This window comes from Bombus flavifrons, chromosome 6 (genome assembly GCF_040668555.2).
Source record: "Bombus flavifrons isolate JBK064 chromosome 6, iyBomFlav1_principal, whole genome shotgun sequence".
Taxonomy (NCBI): domain Eukaryota; kingdom Metazoa; phylum Arthropoda; class Insecta; order Hymenoptera; family Apidae; genus Bombus; species Bombus flavifrons.
In genome coordinates, this window is record NC_138447.1 from 15,184,383 (window position 1) to 15,205,043 (window position 20,661).

General features: G+C 35.9%; 3 protein-coding genes across 3 annotated transcripts in view; 2 read left to right on the forward strand and 1 right to left on the reverse strand.

Moving 5' to 3' along the window:
* Nucleotides 1-12,493, reverse strand: part of LOC138180675 (neurotrimin) — a 65,383-nt gene extending 52,890 nt beyond the window's left edge. Inside the window, exon 1 of the mRNA XM_069114742.1 lies at nucleotides 12,206-12,493. Within this exon, the coding sequence (XP_068970843.1) occupies nucleotides 12,206-12,257 (52 nt within the window). The 5' untranslated portion in view covers nucleotides 12,258-12,493. The remainder of the gene's footprint in view (nucleotides 1-12,205) is intronic.
* A 2,015-nt stretch (nucleotides 12,494-14,508) lies between these two features.
* On the forward strand, nucleotides 14,509-16,316 carry LOC138181296 (protein MIS12 homolog). The gene is made up of 4 exons (XM_069116037.1): nucleotides 14,509-14,764; nucleotides 15,354-15,523; nucleotides 15,616-15,753; nucleotides 15,843-16,316. Exons 1-4 carry the CDS (start codon nucleotides 14,677-14,679, stop codon nucleotides 16,101-16,103), a joined length of 657 nt encoding a protein of 218 aa, XP_068972138.1. The 5' UTR covers nucleotides 14,509-14,676; the 3' UTR covers nucleotides 16,104-16,316.
* A 2,222-nt stretch (nucleotides 16,317-18,538) lies between these two features.
* On the forward strand, nucleotides 18,539-20,246 carry Edc3 (enhancer of mRNA-decapping protein 3). The gene is made up of 5 exons (XM_069116027.1): nucleotides 18,539-18,696; nucleotides 18,794-19,053; nucleotides 19,128-19,264; nucleotides 19,344-19,580; nucleotides 19,653-20,246. The coding sequence occupies exons 1-5, from the start codon at nucleotides 18,539-18,541 to the stop codon at nucleotides 20,244-20,246; spliced, it is 1,386 nt and encodes a 461-aa protein (XP_068972128.1).
* The last annotated feature ends 415 nt before the right edge of the window (nucleotides 20,247-20,661 follow it).

A 20,661-nucleotide genomic window follows, 5' to 3' on the forward strand; every position in this document is an offset into this window, starting at 1 on the left:
GGACGGTTTCGGTTTTCAAGGAGGGGTGACCGAGAAGTCAGAGTATGCGAGTCGAAAAGCGAGTGTGTTGCGAGAATCAGAGTTGATCGAGACATCGAAGAGTAGAGTTGAGAGAGTTGATCGAGTTGTCAGTGTTGTAGAGTTGTTAGAGTTGCTGCTGAAAGAGAGAGAGAGAGAGAGAGTATTAGATTCGTTGTGACGAGTATCGCATTTAGTTTCAGTTAAACAAACGTCGTTTTCTGTCCTATTAATACTTGTATATTTAATTCGCTATTAATAAATTGTAAGTAATCGGGAAAAAATTTATATCTTAATTTCCACGATACTACACTAGTGGCGCCAACGATCGAAATCATTTTCAGAGAGAATTTAATGAAAATACCCGAGAGTTATCGTAGATTGTGGAAAAGCAATGAAACCGGAATTTTAACATTGTTAAACGACGAATATTTTCATTTGAATGTAATGTGTGGGGATATTAATTCGAATGATGGGATTGCAACGTGGCGCCTGCGATGATAGTAATCTTTAATGCGAGTTGAACGAAGCTATTTGAGAGTTATTGTACCAAGTTGCTTGAAAGCATAATTACAACACAGACAGACTGACATATATGTATATGTATTTTACTTTGAATATAGCAGCTGGGAATTGAATTCGAATCGGCTCTTCAATATGCATGCGAATCTTTATGCAGAAATGATTAACGTATGGATGAGCCTACTCGAATGTTACGTTAATGTCAAGGACGTGAAAGGTTATTTCGTGCATGACAATATACGGATACTGTTCCATGGTTAGGAAACTTTACGGTTAGTTCGTTGTTGCACGACGATTTCGAACCACTTGTCCGGTCCAAGCACTCGTTGAAGTGTCTCGAGCACGAGTAGTCTAAAACTGTTGGAATTAATCTATCTCGTTCGAAAATAACGTTACAACCTCGTTTCGGCAGTAGATTAAAAAAGAATAAAATACGATTGCTCTCGAGAGTTATATCATGCGAAACACGTGTATTCGGATACAACTATAAATCCCGATTAACGAACAATGATAAAAGAAAATATCGTTCGCCGACACAGTGGTCGAGAAGCGTTATGTTTCGAGATTCAGGATAAAATATGATCGAAACGATTTCAACGTATTAGGTGCTGACACGAGTTCATGCGACTCTCCAGCGATAAGGCAAACACGGTATTCACAGATAATTTCATCCGTTAACCCCGTTAGATCGGTTCATTTATTTTCATCTGCCGTCACAAACGTGGAACGAGAGACGAAATAGTTAGGACGAGAAAGGACCGTCCGGCGAATAAGACACTCCAATTAATTGTAATTGCGTTCCCTTCGTCGATCTTCGCGTCTCTCGATAACAACTGTCCACGCGCTGCGATATTCGTTTAACGTTGCCAGAAAGAACGAGTAATTACTTTCCCTGCACCCTTTTTTTTCTCCAATAGCCTATCGAAAATGATAAAATATCCGTGTCAACGTTGTATATAAATATACTCATCGTCATTCGTCCCTGTTCTTTTCCATTTTTCTTCTTTTTCTTTTCGATATTTCAAATGACGCGTAAATCCGGTTATCGGCGAGAGTAATATACATATCGCTAATTACACGAACCGTTCGACCGATATCTCGGTAATAACGCCGCGCGTCGTCTTATCGTTAACGGACGTTCGTAACGAACACGACAGAACCGGGACAAATCGTTACGAGCGTTCCGCGAACGCGAGTTCTCGCGAACGCTGGCTACGGCAGTGGATTTCTTCGATAACTAACCAGCCGAGTTTAACTCTGAATGGATCCGTTGCATTCAAAGAGACACGCGTTTGAATCGTAGGTTCGCTTGGATAACAAACGGCCAAACGAAGACCCAGCCTCCACGCGCGCATACAAAGCGAGGAAGAGAAGGAACAGCGACGAGGAAGGTCGATATCGATGGGAAGGCTTAAGCGCAAGCCGTCTCGTAATTAAAATAAAAACACGGCATTTGTATTCTGGCGAAAGAAGAAACGAGACAGAAATAGAAGAGGAAGAGACAGAGAGACGTATCATTAGTAGTCTAACGACTTCACCGGTGACTGGCGTGCCTTCTCCTCGCCAGTGAAAATCATGCTGGAGAACTGAACGACCTATGATGCGTTTACTGCTCCTTTTTATTCATCCTTTATTCTTATTTTTATTTCTCCTTTTCTTCTTCTTTATTCTTACGCGTGTCTCGAACCGGGTTATAGTCCCGAACGAGCCATTCTTTCGTTTACACGAGAGCAAAAGGGAAAAGATAAAAAGGCTATACAGTGGGATCGAGTAACTCGCTCTCTCCATCGAACTGGTCTCGGGCGTGGAAAAGGAGATAGATGATTCGAAGGGTATCCGAACCGACGCGACGTCTCAGCGCGACGAAGCTTTTGTAGCGGTCGAAGAATGAATTTGTCAACGTCCGTTTCCTTGAAATCCTTTGATGCAAATAGACTCTCGGCCGACAAAGGAATATAACGCGCAGGAAAATGGAAAGCTCTAGGTGGTTCCGGTGATAAAGAGTAATAGCTTTCGGTGCGCGTGTCAAGAACGCGATATCGTGCAATCGAATTCTTGATCTCGATGATTATCGAGCGTGTAAAGCTTTCACGTAACGCTCCGGACCGATAGCGGTGAACGTTAATATAATTTACCAAGTTCTAACAGCGATTAATATCTAAAATCGTGTTTCCTGTCGTGCTTTTCAGCAGTTTCTGCAGAAACTGTTCCGCCGTTTAATTTGCCATTTAAGTCCTATCAAACTTGTAACGTTTCGACACTTGTTTATCGAAGTTTAAAAGCTGCGAAACTCGAATATCTAAATCCGAATATTTTAAGTTTCTTAATTTTCAATTTAGAAAGCTCGAGTTTCGAAATCTACTTCGCAGTTGCGTCGATTGTATAGATTGCTAGCGTCAGATGATGATCGACCCACGCAGTCCCGAATCTTTTTGATCCAAAGATGCAACAGTCAGTCATTCGTCGTTAGCCTTGAATTATTTAGAAGGAAATATTCGCAATTAATCGCGTAAAAAACGCGATATCATATTGTATCGTTAAATTGCGCGAGACATAGGAGAGCCAGAAATGGAATACTATCGCGAACAACCGATTTAACCTTTGTTTCGCCTTAGGCACTCGTACGTAATTCCTTGCGATCAATTGCAAAGTCTCGACCATCCATTCGTCCATATAAGTCCCTCTATCGAACTTGATCTACTACTTTCGAATAATCCTTTCGTCCGTTACTTTCTTGCACTTAAACGAACAATACGCGAAAAGAATACGTCGGAGCCTAGTTCACCATGTAGAGCAAACATTTACTGAATCCAACTGGACTATCCACAGATGGTAAAAGTTTCACCTTTGCCTCGGAATAACGGTACTAGAATCACTATATCCGTACTATCCAAAGCAACTGCCTGCCCAACCTTATTTCGAACTATTATCTCTTGTTACTTTAACTTTTTGATTGTGTAATAAAATGACGACGAACTCGGAATATCTCTTTATCTTTGACGACGTACTGTAAATTTTAAAACTTTTGTAAAAAAAAAAAGAAAATAGGTGGTATAATATCTTGCGGAGTATTTTTTTTTCTTTCTTTTTACTTACCGAGTTTTAATCGAATTCTACCGCCGAAGCGTGTTAAAACATTATCAAATAAAGAAGGCTCTACGATTCATCGAACGCGACAAATCATCCTTCTTGTCCAAGTTACTACGCTAAAAGCGTCTGGTGACTCATTATAAACGATCACAGTCGACTACATAAACCAATAGAGAAAAATATTTGAACAACTTTCGCTGGAGCAATAATCCTGTACTCGCGCAGAACCAGTCCTCTTAAATCGATGCGTGTTCGCATCCTTGCGATAACGTTACGATCAACCAGTTATTATCAAAAACTAACAAACTGCCACTTAACATTGATAGATTAGAGAAGTACGCAGAACAGTTTTTATTTTTTTTTTTTTTTTTTTGTTTTATATTCTCGCGTATGATTATCCTTCTTTAGCGTTATACTCACGTGAGACAGGCAGAATGTAGACTAAGCAAGATAAAGTACAGAGGAACGTTATCGCAGCTGGGACCGGTAAACCAAAATAAAACCTGCATCACTGTTTCGCATACCATTAGCTAATCCCTATTTATAAAATATTATGTTCGCTCAAGTATGTACACGTGTGTATATCATGATCTAGGCTAGAATGAAAAAGACGATGAAGAAGGAAGAGAGAAAGAAAAAGAGAGAGAGATAGTTGTTCACATATGCGTAGCACGCGTAAAGCATACGTGGATGGTTAAAACGGCACGCATGAACGAAAGTATAGCGACTAAAAATATCCGAAACGGTCGAGATAAGTTCCAAGTCCTAAAACCGATGGCGTCTGGTGGGCGGTTTATTAATGGAGTCGGATTACTAGAAATCAAAATTACCGTAGGCGTAAGCCCTGTGCGGGTGCACGCGGTTGATCACCGAAATCGTGAAGCAAAGGATTTGGAGACTTTGTCACGGTTAGGACAAAAATTGTAGGTTCTCTCGTGTTAACGTCTAATTTAAAAATTACTGATTTATGGATACGGATATATATATGTTATTATTCGGTAATATTCGTATGACAGATAATCAAAAGTGTTCGATAATTAAACGTTCGAACGAGATGCATCACGACGACGCCTGCTCGCATCAGGCTAATTGTAGGATATGCGATTGAATTGCATCCGATAAGTTCGCATTCCGTTATAGCGTATCGCGTTGCTCTTATTGGAACCTTCGCTTTCGCGTCTTTTACATGCGTCGATGATACAAAAACTTTGTAAATTGCAAAGAGGATAATATTCTCTTGAAAAGAAAAAAATTTGTTTCTATTCACAGAACAAGAAACTTCCGCTTAAGGTACTCGTAAAATATTCAAATCTACTTAATCAGAGTTTGATTGTACTTGAAAGTACCACTTATACTTCTTAAACTACTTATGACGTATCTTAACGAGGTTCGAGTCTTCTTAAAATATTATTCTTCCTTTCAGAGTCCTCGCGAGGTATACGAAACTTGCCATTCAACGATGTTCGCGATATTCTTAATCTCGTCTTTAGCCAACAAAACTGCAGAAACAATATTTAGCGTTATAAATAGAAAGAACCATTTTCCAATGAGATTTCTCCACTTTTTAACGATCCTTGACATTTGTACGTTACATAATTTCTCGATCAATAAGTCATGCAAATTTTATCAAGGAAACGTAGATAAAAAGAAATAAAACAAGACGTATCTTTGCGATATCAAAACACGAATACGTCGTCGTATATCCAAAATCTATTCTTACATAATTTTGCAACGTCAACGGCGTACGTTTTTCCGATATTCGCAACGTAGTTTATTTGAACGATCTTGATCTCGTTTATCATTCAACCTTTCTCTCTTTAGTGCTTGCAAATAAACCGATGCTCGTAAATCCTCTGTCGAGACGGACTACTCTTCAACGGGTCCGGCCTATTAAAATTCCAGGACAACAGCTGAATAGAGGATGTTAATGGACCTCGGTTTCATCCCCTTTTACAGTTTCAACGAATCTACTTAGAATGATAATAAATACAGTCGCTTGTGAGCCGGCCTTCAGCGACCCGTACTCGGAACCCTTTGGAACAACCCCAGGTTCTTATTCTCGTGAGATTTTACGTGTAGTCGAAAACAATTCACGATAATTGAAATGATCGTATACACGATGGAAAACAAGGTTGTATCGCCACCTGTTAACTGTATCAATAATTCTTAATAAATAATTTTTGAGAGAAAACTTGCTAAGATTCGTAGGCGAACGTTGCTTTAAAGTCGCGGCTTTTGATTTGAAACTTTCAGACGTTAGTATAAGTTTTAGTTGTTTTCAATTTCGAATAAAAGAATTACGAAATAATTATATTACATATCATTGAATTATATTGTATATAATTATAATACAGACATATATATATTATAATCTGCGATTTGTAGAAATCGTCAAAAAAAAAAAAAAATCGTAATTTATAGATTGCGAACGTAATAAAAAGTAAAATCTAACAACATCTAACATTCCGATCGACCTGATAGATGAAAAAGTAGACGGGACAGCCGGCGTGTCTGCGAAAATTCTAACCGTAGCTGTTTAAATTCCTGTAACAGCAGGTAGGAACATAGGCGAGGTATTCGACGATAAATAAAACGGAAGGATTGAAAAGAGCCCGGCTTCTAGATCTCGGATCGAGCCGAAGAATTACGAGGCACAGATCCACCGTCGTTCGCTCTAAATACGAATTGGGAACGCCGAAATCGTGCCTCGGACTATACTACGTTTCTGCTCTGAAATAAACGCGAGATCATCGACATCCGACAACGTAGAGGTATTAAAATAATCGCGTTTCTTTGGAATTCTCATATCCGATGATTTATCGTCGATGCTTCGTTGCAACAATTACCAAGAATAACCGAACAATCTGCGATTACTCGGAATAATTAAACGATCCCTGCTCGAAATAGACGAAGACATTTTCGCAGAAATAACATAAAATTATATGGTGACTACGTTTGAATTTATAGGAGGAAAGATACGTTGCACAACAATAACGGAAATTTCGTAAAATTCCGATTATCTGGTGGTTGGTTGGTTGGTTAAGAAGTCAAGGACAATTACGGGACAAGATTCTGGTTATCTGATGTCGCAACAGGATGTTCCTTTAACGATTTGTCCATGTGCTTTCCCTCGTTCCGGCAAATCTGTCTCGACGAGGTTGTAATCGACGATTAATCATTCGCTAATTTTGCCGCTGAACCACGTCGTACTTAAGAGCGCGTTTAACGAGCGGAAAGATAAGATTCTTATGTAAATACGTAGCGCAAGAACAGTGTTATCGTGTCTCTTTATTCAAGAGCTGGGAAAAAAGCATGGCGGATGCCTCGTTTCCGACGATTTCTCGTTGCGCAACGCGAAACGGAATCGATCTAATTTTAAACGAAAACAACGAAACCTTGAATGCATAATTCCAACGTTCGGTTCTATAGCGACTTGTAAGGTCTATCGGTCTCACTACCAATACGTACCGTACGTATACGCCAGCTTAGCGAAACGTTAAAGAAAATATTGAAAGCATCGATGGAAAGATAGAGGTGAGAACGTATAATATTGAGAGCGTTTTCTAGGTAAAAAATTCCTCGCTCTGAACGTGTCTGCCCCTTGGTCTACCAGCTGAAATCACGAAACCTTCTTTTCCGTGAAAAAAGGCACGACAATCTGGCGTCAAGGTATCGCGTTCCTCTCGACTACGTGAGTGGGCGACGCAGGTATACCGATTAATTCTTGTTGGTCTTTTTCGCTTCCTCTCTCGTTAGATCTTGGAAAATCCTGACAAACTACCGAGAAACTTCTGAGAAACTGCTGAGAAACTTGGAAGATCTTTTCTCGAAAAACTTGTCGGCCAAAAGCGTTTTCTCATGCGGGTTGACCTTTCTCGCGTCGCACCTCTCCCATCGTCGGTCCAATAAAGCTCAATTAGTTAATTACTCGGATAAACCCGGATCAACGTGACGCAATCTTTGATAAGAGTTCATGTGCCACTTACACGAACATCGCTGACCCTGTTAGTTTCCGATGATCGCGTATTCAAATCGGCGCTAGTATACAAGATTTAAGGAAACTACACACGAGTAACCGATATAACACGTACATACGCGTATCTTGACCCGTGTACACGGACGTAACTGGTCAATGTTTTTTTCCCCCCTCGTTGCGTATAGGTTATTACAATTCTAAGCAAATATACTGCGACTACTACAAACCATTCTCAACGGTTCTCTCTCTCTCTCTCTCTCTCTCTCTCTCTCTCTGAATTACGAAATTACACCTTTCGTGAGGTATACGCAGTCTTCTGGAATTCGAGAATTACAAAACACGCTCGTTAGCATCAGGAAGAAGAAGAAGAGACGGACTTCGTCGAGCAAGCTTATCGCGTCTTTTATACGATATGTATTAATTCTACGCTTTCAGTTTTATCACATGCTAAGAAAAAAGGAAATACAAGGAAACGACGATCCTTGCAGCATCTCGTACATTGCGCATTGCAAATCGTATTCCGTAGTGTGCGCAGATTGCACAACGAAAACAAATGTTTTCCTTTTTCTACTAGGTATAAAAAAAAAAAGACGGAAGAGAAAAACTAAGAACTTGGAATAATACAGTAGGAACGAGCAAGAAATATATAGTACGGCTGCATTATAATCAACGTATTACTAACACGGTCACGTATAATGGCAAACTGTTGAAGTATAACTGAAAATTAGCAATTTCACCGTGACACGAGCTACCAACTGGTACACGATTTTCTACGATAATTTCTATCGTTATCTAACCACGATCGCTGATGGTACACGTGCGAAGAAACACGCGTTTCTTCGATTTCAAGCTGTTGTTGGCTCGGTTCGTGGATACACGATAAAAGGGAAAACCTCAAACGCCCACCGTCAGATTTCTCCACAGTCGTGTATACAGACAATGTCCGGACGGTATTTTAAAATACTGTAGCAAACATTATCGACGCTTATCTCGAGGACCATTGAACTCTGATTTTATCAAGAAAGGATTTCTACGTGTTACGCGTCCAACGCTCCGACGAGTATTAGAAAAAAAGAAAAAAGATAGGAAAGAAAAGAAAAAGTAGAACATCATTGATGGAATATACGTATTTTCTTTATAACACTTTTAGCGCTATTTAATTTAGTAATATTGTTTGAGAACACGTCGTCAGATTGTTCTCGTGGAATAAGCTTGAATAGCGGACAACTGCAATTCTAACTCGCGACGATGATTTCGGATTTAGTGAATCCAGATCGACTTAATCGATCAATTCGGTAAAACAATATAATGTTCTTTAAAGTGGTCCATCTTACCTACAACAATAATACTGAGAGGTACATCCGTAGTTATTTATACAAATACTATACTATAACAATTACACATTCTCAAAGAGATAATCGACTGTACAAATATGCGAGTACCTGTAACGTTCGATCTGTTAAAATATTTAAATCAGATTTATCGTTACGATATCGTACATTTAAATGTTCTCACTACGCGATTATTTGATTCACGATGAATTAAATCCATTGCTTAAATATTTAAGTTATTAAAACGAAGACTCGATTTCTGCCGGAATTACCCTATATTATTTGATATCAATGTCTCGACCGGACATTCCAAGTAGAACCTCCGTATCTTATTCTTCCGTTTGAAATCTACGTCACGTACGAAACGAGTTGGTCCGAGAACTTCTTCTTATTGGGGATAAGAAGAAGCCGCTCCTATTATTAAGGAATAAATGGAACATCCTTCGGGAGATTGGTAGCCCATCTTTTCGACCGTGAGCGAGTTACCAGAAATCTGTGAATGCCACGCTGGACACGGGGCAATCGGCAACCGTCTCTCCACCATCCCACTATCCTGACCATCTGCCTCCGGTCATTCTCCTACCTGAAACTTGTGTTCACCTGGCGTCTCTCCCACCTACCCCCTGTGATACTTTCGTTTATCTTATTTTTCAGGCCATTCAGCAACCTCTCTGCCAACTACTACCACCGGTTCTTTGGGGATCAAAAGAGGCTACTGCCTTCGCAAGATACCGGAGCCTCTCCCGCATATTTTTCTCAATGGAATTTGCCAACAGCTGGACAATTCCACGCAAGAAACAGACCTCCACGCTCGTCGATCTTTGCGGACTTATGCGAAACGATCCCTAATTACGAGTTAGCTCAGCGATACTCTTATCTGAATGGTTTCTCTAGTTCGATGTTCGCTGGATGTACATGAAACGCTGTAAGAAACGTATACTGTGTGAAATAATCTGCAGCACCGATGTAAAAATGGTAGGTTTCGAGGTCTAAAAATCAGACACTCTACTGACCGTAAATATTGAAACACATGTTCGTTACATATACCGAAGAAACTAACAAATTTTACTTTATTTAGTATTCCACGTCGAGAGGAACATGCGATACGAATTTATAGTAAAATAAGTAGAAAATAAATAACAGCGGTAAACATTCGCTCTGCGTCAAGTATCAGCTATAGCTTGCCCACAAAAATTTGATTTGACGTATAACTTTCCCAAATGAGGAATTTTGTCGCTGAAAGCGCTTTTACTTTGTCAGTTTAGGTAGCAATATATTTTAATGTTCGAAGTGGTCTTTTTAATTAAAGTTTAATTTCAATTATAACTTTGTGAAATTATCGATCCTGTCGCTTGTACCACTATTCGTCGATTAGTCGAGATCGTTCGTTTTAACAAGTTCATTACTTGTTTCAATGGCATTCGATACTCGGGCATCGCAAAGTGAACTATGCTGTTCCTATAGTAAACTCCATTTCTCGCGCGTTCGCCATGTAAATAAATGCATGCCAATCGAGCGTTAAATGTACACGCTCGAATATGCACAGGAATGTAGTTTACGCGGAATGTTAATGAAACAATTAACTAACGTTTGCTGGCAAGCCTGGCCCTGGAATCGAGGGATAATTTCAACGTTACGAATCCCAGATGTTTGAAAGAGTGAAACACGCCGTGACTATTTATCGTACAAGGATTTATTACTCTTCTGAACGTTAGTTCCTTAGAGTCCGAATACGTATAGATATTTGGTTGCCAACGCTATAGAGAGCCTGTTCGTTAAGTGAAAAAGCTCGAACTCGTCAGACGCTACATCTACTCAGGAAACTTATTTCAGACGTGCTGCATCCCATCAATAGAATAGAATACGTGATGTTGTTAATATATAAAACATTTACAATCTAACATCTCGTGTGGCTAGCTATACCATTGTATAGCAAAGGTCGTGTATATTTTAATAGAAAAGAGAGAGCGTCTAATCTGAAGAGTCGTTTTAACCAGTACCGTAACACGTGATCTATAATAAGATACTTGTTATTGCAAGCCCTTTCTAAAATTTAGTATTCCAATAACGTATGATTCGATTTAATTGGCGTTTAATATTATTGAATGAAATTATTAAACGAAAATAATTATCAATTGATAAATATTTCAAATTGCTTTGAACGTTTAAAGATTGGGCATCTTATGCGATAATGTGCATTTTATCAATATTCCATTAATATTATATAATAATATTCAATTAATATTCTATCTCCTAGGACGAAATAAATGATATACCTTTACAATTAAACTTATCACATAGGATGTATGCTTAGTAGTGGCTACCAATTATCACCGCAGATTGTCTGTTACGATAACCATACATAACATGCATTTTTTACAAAACACCTAATCGTATTATTATTCTGCCATAAGTATCTTAAGTGTATAAACGTCTCCAGTTGATATTTCTTCTCACGTGGCAATTTATTTCAATATTGCACAGCTGGTTGTAGGTAGTGAATTAAATTGAACGGCATGGTGAGCAACGTATGGACGAAATTAGATTGCAAAGGTCTGCTTATCGCGTGTTTCGTACATTCGACCATCGAATTATAGAATTATGAAACAGCAAACAGGCTGACGCAGAGTATCAAAGTACTCGACATCGTCAACATGGCAAATTGAAAGTGTACGCAATTACCGGTTTATCGAGCAACGGGCGCGCTTCTGGCTAAACTGGCGCACAAGGAAGAGTAATTAAGCTTTTTTAAGATACAGTAATTGTTCCTTCCGCAACGAACGATCGCTCGACCGATGCTCGTCCATGCTGCCCCGCAATGGTAACTATTGTTGCAATTGCTTATACGGAGCGGACGGTGAGGTAACTGTTAGTTAGTCGTGATGCATGCGAAATTATCATGCGCGTCGTCTCGACCCTAGAACTTTAAGGTCTCCTAGCACGATCTACTCAGCACCCACGCCAACGCGCACGCTCTGTTCGCCAGGCGTTAAATCTAGATTTAATTAACTTAATGGAATCCTTGAATAGACGCAGAGGACGCGTGTTCGCCGCGTGAAACAACAAGGACGAGCATCACTTCACTCGAGTTTTACAGTTAAAAAAACTATTTCATGAATATGTACATAACGTATGCCATTGATCAAATTTCAATATTCGTCCCGATGAATTGGAACAAACAGGATGAATTTTATCCTTAAAAGGTTGATCGCATTCGTTAACGATGCTCTTCTGAAATAAAAATAAAAAAATGAAGAGGAAAACTCACCCTGCGCGGCAAAGAGTATCACCAATAGACCAAGAAATCGCAGTGGTAACATGTTTTCCCGTCTTTGTTTCGAAAACACTGTCAACAAACGACACAATTGGCACTACAGTCGTCGTTTGGCTTGAAACTTAATTTTCGACTTGAGAAACGTACGTATACGAGTGGACGGTATTTTCGCAAGGATGATCGTTCAACTGAATAAAGAACCGAACGTATCCACCGATACGAGGTGGATACCGAATACAAACTGAGAGAACGAGCGCGCGTGGTATCCGAAGAGCGGCGACGGAACCGGGCCCCCGGCTTTTTACAGGGACCTGCGCCGACCGGTTGCGCACTCAGCGCCGTACAAACTCGACACGCGCCTCAACTCCTGTAGGAATAAACTTACACGCCTACGATGTATGACTGTGTACGTGCACCGATGGCTTTGTAGAAGCGCGCGCCTATACAAAACTGAGTATGTATTCAATGGCGCAATGTCGAGTGAACATTGCGTAAAATTTTTTTTTTATTTTATTATAACAAACGATAACGTGTACGATCAAGAAATTGACCAGCGTATCACCACCGCCCTATAGAATATACAGCAAATAGGAATGATTTTCCCAAAGAAAATTGAAAGAAGAAGCTGTCTCGATCTAAAAATACTAAAAAGGCGCCAGGTATACACGTATGTTCTTTATCTTCCTTCCTCGTCGCTGATATTTTTCAGAACAATTTCAAGTCACATTGCGTGTAAGGTTTCGTATCAGTTGATAAGAAACACAGATATGTTTCAATTTGAAATTTAAATTTGAATTTTAAATGCCAAAAGTTATATAGGATGAGAGAACAGGAAGCGCATATATATTTTATAGGAAATCGCGACTGAGCATAAATCAATGTGCGCAGACAGATAAAAGCAAGAATACGTATCGAATATCGAATTTATCTGTGTACGGAGTTCCGAACGCATAAAGTATCGGCTCACACACACGTATATGTACGCGCGTGAGAAGCATGTATTTGCACGTTACTTTCGTCGAGCGCTTACCTCTTTCGATTCATCCATTCACTTTGTCATTGTGCATAAGACGAATGGCAAAGAGCATTCACTTCTTCGCATTCCTTTTTTATCTCTAAACGAATTAAAAAATTATATTAGGTATCGATCGATACATTAATCAAATAACATCAGTGTATATAGTTATTTCTATACGTTGTCTCATCTCGTTTAAAGAGAATTATCATTATACCAAATTTAGTAATTCCTTTATAGAAATGAAACTAACTTGCATGTAGATTCGTAGAAAGATTGTAGTCATTGCGGTTACGAGAGTGAACGTAAAAATAATTCCGAATAATGTTGCATGAATTATTAACCGAATGACTCATACCAGTACAAAAAATTGCGATGATGTCATTTGTAAGATATATTTACATACACATATGTATGATTTGAGCTTGAGCGTTTAAATACAAATTAATGAACAATTTGAAGTGATTAAAAATTTTTTTCGTGAAATTATTAAAGGATTAACGACATTCCTAAAAACAAAAATGTAAATATTTTAATAATTTTTACACATGACCATATTCATTTTTATGATTTAGTCATATATATTTCACGTAGAACTCTAAAGAGATCTTCGGCAACGGGAAGAAACATTTGAACTTTAAATTGTTGATAACACGGTAGAAAGAGAAAATATTTGAACTTTATATGCACTACCCTTGAGTAGACGCCTAACACGTTTCATTTCCCTTTCCCGTGATAATAAACAAAGCCCTTATTTTACCTTACACGTACAACTATCTCTCTGGGTACATACCTCATGAAAGCGTACCTGTAAACTTATATCATAACTTTGATACCTAAGTTTTATTTCTAATGTTATTTATACAGAGCATTTATTTGTCTAACTTTCAAAATTCATGTGATCGAAGAGATTGGTTTACTTCGTGCGAATTACAAGGTATCCCACAACAATATTTTATTTTTCTCAAGTTCCCAGTGTAGCCATCTCGCGATGATATTGCGAAGCTGGAACATAGAAGATTTATATAATGACCTACGATACGGGTTATCAAGTGTATAAAAAAAACAAATTTAATATCTCGTAATAAGGAAATATTTTTGTCGTGATTGTGGATACGTTAATGTAAATAGAAAAATACATATAAAAGAGTAATCATAAACATTTTCCGGTGTAACCGGAACCGTGGATTTTCATTGGCAAAGGATGATGTCTGATTGGTTGATTTTGAAACGGACTGAAGTGCCGCTAAGAAATCCGGATGCGTTGCCGAACGCGAAGGGACAAAGGACGCTGTCGTACGCAGGCAGATAGACGCCATGTTCATTTGTCAACGGACGTCAAGGTGTGATCATCGGAAAGAAGCACAGTTACTTCAGGAAAAAGTATCAAGATAGTATAATAGTGGTTTCATTGAATAATTATTACAAGTTAACGTGTATTTAGAACGATATGGCGTCCTCGGAATTACGAAAACGCAAGATGGAAGAATACGAAATGCAGCTGTTTAGCTTTCATTCAAGAGCCGTGTACGCTACTTGTAAGGCGCCACCGTTTTCAGTTTCTCTTGAATGTTTTTCAGATTTTACAGCATTCTGATTGTGTATAACCACATGTTCCAATCGTTGGACGGGTGCACTCTGGTATCATGTAGATTTGATCATGACTAGAGTCACACTCGTCCATTGCTTGGAATACTTTCACCGGCCCCTACGGACGAAGTTAATCATAAGGACGACTAACGCTTCACTTTTTTTCTTCTCTCTCGTTTCTACTCTTATTCTTTTCGCTTCTTTCTCCTTCTCATCTCTCACGCTTCAAAATCAGAGAGCAAACAAATAAAAATTGACCTTGAGCCGATATACGTATCAAATTCCAGTTGCATTTTTTAAATTTTGCTTTGTATTAATTTTGTTTCATTCAAATGTCTGAATAAAGTGTAAAAAATATATGTAATAAATGACTTAATACAAATGATTATATTATATATTTAACAAGTATTTTAATTTATTTCTGTTAAAAGTAATTTTTAAAGTTTGTTCATAGATTTCTAGAATTATTTAGTAATGCAGTAAGAAGGTTGATAGAGTATAAATGTAGAAGTATTTTCAATTGTTTTTTTTTTATAGTGAAAAGTATTGTAAGTGAAAGGATTCTTAGCACAATTGAGAAGATGTGTCAAACAATTGAAAAAACATACAAATTAAATTCTGAGAATCTAACAGTACTTAAAACAAATCAAAAGAATTTAGAGACAGCATATTTTAAAGGAGCAATGCCACATTTGAAAAATATTGAGGTAATTACATTGATCAGAGGTATATCAACAAAATATTTCTTCTAGTACATGTAAAGAAGTATGTATATATCACATATGACTCTTTTGTTTAGAATATTGTAAATAAATATGTTGCTGTTCCAAGTAACGTTCTATTGGAAGAGGACAAGTACCAAAGGATACAGTATAGTGACACAGAATTTGAAAATATAAATCAAAGATTAGAAGATTTACAGCAAAGAGCAAAAAATGTATGTATCAAGTATTTTTTAAATATAATATAAATTTTATGCTATTATAGAGATAATAAGTAAAGTCCAACTTCCTATGAACGTTATAGGCTACTATTTTGAATACTGTATTGAAAGAAGAGCTACAAACTTTAGACCAATTTCCAATTTCTGAAGAAAGTGTAAATAAGATGTGTAATGTAGTAGAAAATCTGACATGCTCCAACATAAATGAAAATATATATCAGTTACTGGAAGATCATAAACAATTTTCTGCAAGTCTGTTTGATACAACGCAAATTACAACAAAAATAAAATACAACACAGTAGATAATCTTAAATGCAAAGAATTTAATTTAAGTACTTTATGATTTGAAGTAATGGTAACAATATAAAAATTAATTATTTGTCCTAGATGTTTCATGTAGGACAAAATCATGTAAATAATATTTAAGTAGATAAACTGATATTCTATAAATTTTATATTTGTATATTTTGTATTTTTTTAAATATTTTTTATAAATAAATTGACTTATAACTTTTTTAATTAATTATATAGCTATCATATCATTACATAAAAATGTTTGTAAGAAGGAGGATTAAAAAAATTAGTCCTGTAATAAAATTAAGAATTCACAGCACTTGAACAAACATCTACCAAAAATGTTGGATTCTTTTGTATTGAAACAAGGTATTTACCTTTCATACATTACTTTCATTTGATATATTTACAACGATTAATCTAAGATACAAATTTCAAATTATCTGCTAGCAGCTAAGAGAATACAGAACGTAATGGAAATATAATAAGAATTAGCATAATTAGATAAACAAAATATACGTCATAAATGAATAAAGCGTAACTTAAAATTAGCAAGTTGCAACATAAAAAATATAACTTTTCTTCATAATATTTTGTGCGATATCGTGATAATTTCAGTTAACAAAAATATACAAGATAATTAGAAATTCAGAAAAATTTAATAATTATAGATACGCCGTTTCGTTAATCTGCCGTTGTACTTCCAGCGTAAGATCACTTACACCTACACCCTATATCCTACACCTTATAGCTTTACACTTTACACGGTAATGGCTCCCTCCCTCTTAGGCATACGAAGAAGAAATATACTACACCAACCAACAACCCACAGTTAGGTTTGTTTCACATAAGCAATGAGAGTCCCATGACGGCCATGACTGTCATGACGCACAACGAAACAGGAATCTTTTTTGTGTTCACTGTGGGTTCTTATTCTTACATGTTCGTGTATAAACTGGCATTCCCGGTTTTAACGTAGCTTCTTCCTTCCTGCTGGTAGTCGTATATTCAGTCCCTATGTATTCGTGTAGAAAAGACTTTAAAATACACTAAAGCGTAACGCTTCCCCTCTTAAAACATTCCTAGGCACTTTATAATAAAGATATTCGCTTAACAAGGATTTATACCAACATCATTCCACGATCCATTGAATATAATAGAACAAAGTAAAGTGTGCTATTATAATTTTTTATTTCATTAAAAAATTATGGAAGAGTAATAAAATTATTAAATATTGGTATATCTTATATATTAGAGGTTTTTCTCTAAAATAATAATTTTTATTATTTTTAACCATAAGAAATATAAATAAAATGTTTAGGCAAAATCCATATATAACGATGCATAGTTATTTTAGAAACAAAGTAAAATATTTGGAAGGTGTAAAAAAAAAACATTTTTGAAATATTGTGTTATATACATATATAACATAATCTTTATTTATATTCTGCGAATATTATACTATAATATATTAAAATAAAATATAAAACATGATGTATTTGTATTGATAATTATAGATAAGTTTAGTATTGTAAAGTTTTATTTAATCTTGAATTAAATATTAATTTATATATATAATAAAATGAACATTACGCACTTTTTAATAATTTAATTATCTGTTGAATATGTGCTACATTTTAAATGAAGACACAAAGGCCAAAGATACAATGTGTCAATCACAATTTGATTGATGCTATCACAAAAATGCAAAGTTATATTAGTACGTAATTATCTACATAATAAATGATGAAGAACATCAGAATGCATGTTACGAATATCTTTATCGGATGTTAAAGAATGTCAAAGAACAACAACCAATAACTTTAATGTACCACTTAAATTTTTCAGTAATAATTTTTAATTTTATTTTATACATTATCTTCTATGAACTTTTTTATATTTGAATAAAATTCATACTTATTTTTTTCATAAAATATTTGCTATGTAATAGCGTAAACAGTAGTTTAAACATTTGAAAATCTCTAGTATTTTTTTAGTGAAAAATCGATCACAAGAGGAACGAACCAATAGTATCGAGGTATGTTTCGTTTTCATATAGCGCGTTGTAGGCTCTTACAAATGGTGTGGGGTTAGAGTAGGAGTTGTATGAAAATATACGGAAATTATGTCCGGTATTCCACGTTAATGAATGTATTGTCATATGTTTGATACTTTTAAATATCAAAATAATAACAGAATTTTAAATTAACCGTAATCATTGTTAGCCGAATAATAAAAATATATTTAGATTTAATCATCTATATTAGGTTTGTATGATTTTTGTTTTCATAATTGTTTTCGTAAAAATTCCGATTTTCTTGAACTTTTAATTGTCTAATTCATAAAATATTTACTGTTGTTACTATGTTAAGATATTTCTATAATCATTACTCACATAAAACAATTAGTTTCATTCAAGTAAGACCTTGTAGAGGATGTATGATTTTTATAAGTCTGTTATGTGCAGCTAGATTGATAATCAAGATGTCAGAACAATTTGTGGGCTGTACAGTTTCTGTAAAGTGTATCGAAGAAGTTGGAACTTATCAAGGACAAATAGTGGATTTAAATAAGGATTGTATTATACTTTCAAAAGCTTTTTGTAATGGAGTTCCTCATAGTTCACCTATAGTTGTATTATGGTATCGTTTAGTGATGAGAATTTGATCAATTTCCTTATAAATAAGAACATTAAATAAAGCACGTAGAATTAAGCACAGATTGTTTTTTAATTTTTAGTGCGAAGGATATATTGAATGTAGAGTTTATATCAATTAATAATATAGGATTCGACAGTAGTGATACAAGTGATAATAATCAAGTACAGAATAATATAACTGTAAAGAGACCTATTGCCAAAAGAGCTGGTAGGTCATTTTCCGAAAGTGTTTCATCTTCTGTTCAATCCACATCATCACAAACGCAAACTAATTTTAAGAAGCCAAATAATAATTCTCAATCCACAATAGAACAACCTGCAAATGGGAAAATTCCATTAGGTATAATAGTTAAGAATTTTAACTTTTCTTATAATAAGTAAATGTAAAGCATTTTTGATAATTTGCTTTTTCAGGTGAATCTATTGATAAACCAATACAAAAAAAATTAAGTAGTAAACAAAGAAATGAACACACATTTGGTACTCCAATTGATCAATCCTTGAGTCAAGACTTTGATTTTGAAAAGAATTTAGCCCTATTTGATAAAGAGGTATGCTTCTTTCTCTTTATAGTTTCATTACATAGCACATTATTAACATAGTATTAAAAGTAATGTACACTTTTTACAGGCTGTGTGGCAAAAAATAAATTCTTTGAAATCTAAGAAACAAAAGCAAGTAAACTATAGGCACGATGAAAATATTATTGTTTCTGAACGTGCAGATATTAGACAGATACTGGTACCTAGTGCTGGTGAAATAGAATATGTAACAGACAATGGTTTAATAATTCCTAGCATAACACTTAACCTTCATCGTCAATTAATAGGAGCAGCAGATAGATTGGGTATTAGTTGGGAGCGTAGAGTATGTACAATTAGTTTATATAAGAAAGAAGCTTACAATATTTTTGTGTAATGAAACTAATTTTAAAATTAGGTGGAACTTCTTGGTCGTGCTGGTACAGAAATTATATTGCAATTGTTAGGAGGAAGCCATCGACTTAATCCAAATAATGCACACCAGTGGCCAACGATTATTGCACTTTGTGGACCTCATCGTTCTGGTGCTGCGGGTGTTAATTGTGCTAGACAGTTATCTAGTCACGGCATTAAGACAATAGTGTTTGTAGAAAATTCCGAGGATGTTTTTCTCCTACAAGAATTGTCTTTGTACAAGTTAACAGGAAACAAGGTAGAAACTAAATTTAAAAACTTGCCATCAGTGGTGGATTTGATACTTGTAGCACTTTGTGACGAGAACTCACCAAGAATGATTACACCTATAGCAAAATGGGCAAATAATAATAGGGCGCCTATTTTAGCCATTGAACCACCAGCCACAGGAACACCTGGTATTCTTAGTAAATGTAGCCTGCTTGGTGGATTACCATTATCTCATAGTGTTGACAATGGCAAATTATATTTATGTAATCTTGCATTGCCAAACGAAGTATATGCAGACGTTGGTATAACATATAGGTCTCCTTTTGGACCAAAATTTGTCATTCCTTTGCATTCCAATAATTCTTAGCAAATTTATAAAAAGGATGTTATTTCTCATAAGATGTTATAATTTAGTATAATTTTATTTTTATGCCTTGCTAATTAAAGTTTATACTTAAATCGCGAAGGTATTGTCAGAAATTAATGATAAAGATCATGTATGATGTAGCATTTAATGTTATAGAGATAAAGTGCAGTTTGTGTAGGAACAATTATAATTTGGTGTGCAAAGCCAATTGTGTGTAATTGTTCTTTTAAATGTGTAAGTATACAGTGTATACAAGAAACGAACATATAAATGATAAATATACAGTGTTTGGTTTTGTAAGTTACATAAAAAAAAATAAATGCTTTTAAATAAAAAAATAAATTCTAGTAAATCTAGTATATAAATTTTTAAATGTTATAAAGCATAAAAACTACAAATACTACTCGTATTTGAT

Excerpts from the sequence above, each read along its gene's own strand:
- LOC138181296 (XM_069116037.1), top strand. The coding sequence starts at position 14,677 with ATGGCGTCCTCGGAATTACGAAAACGCAAGATGGAAGAATACGAAATG. Across the intron at positions 14,765-15,353 it reads AAGAGCCGTGTACGCTACTT|TGAAAAGTATTGTAAGTGAA; the intron begins GTAAGGCGCCAC and ends TTTTTTTTATAG. Across the intron at positions 15,754-15,842 it reads TACAGCAAAGAGCAAAAAAT|GCTACTATTTTGAATACTGT; the intron begins GTATGTATCAAG and ends TGAACGTTATAG.
- Edc3 (XM_069116027.1), top strand. The coding sequence starts at position 18,539 with ATGTCAGAACAATTTGTGGGCTGTACAGTTTCTGTAAAGTGTATCGAA. Across the intron at positions 18,697-18,793 it reads TCACCTATAGTTGTATTATG|TGCGAAGGATATATTGAATG; the intron begins GTATCGTTTAGT and ends TTTAATTTTTAG. Across the intron at positions 19,581-19,652 it reads GTATTAGTTGGGAGCGTAGA|GTGGAACTTCTTGGTCGTGC; the intron begins GTATGTACAATT and ends TTTTAAAATTAG.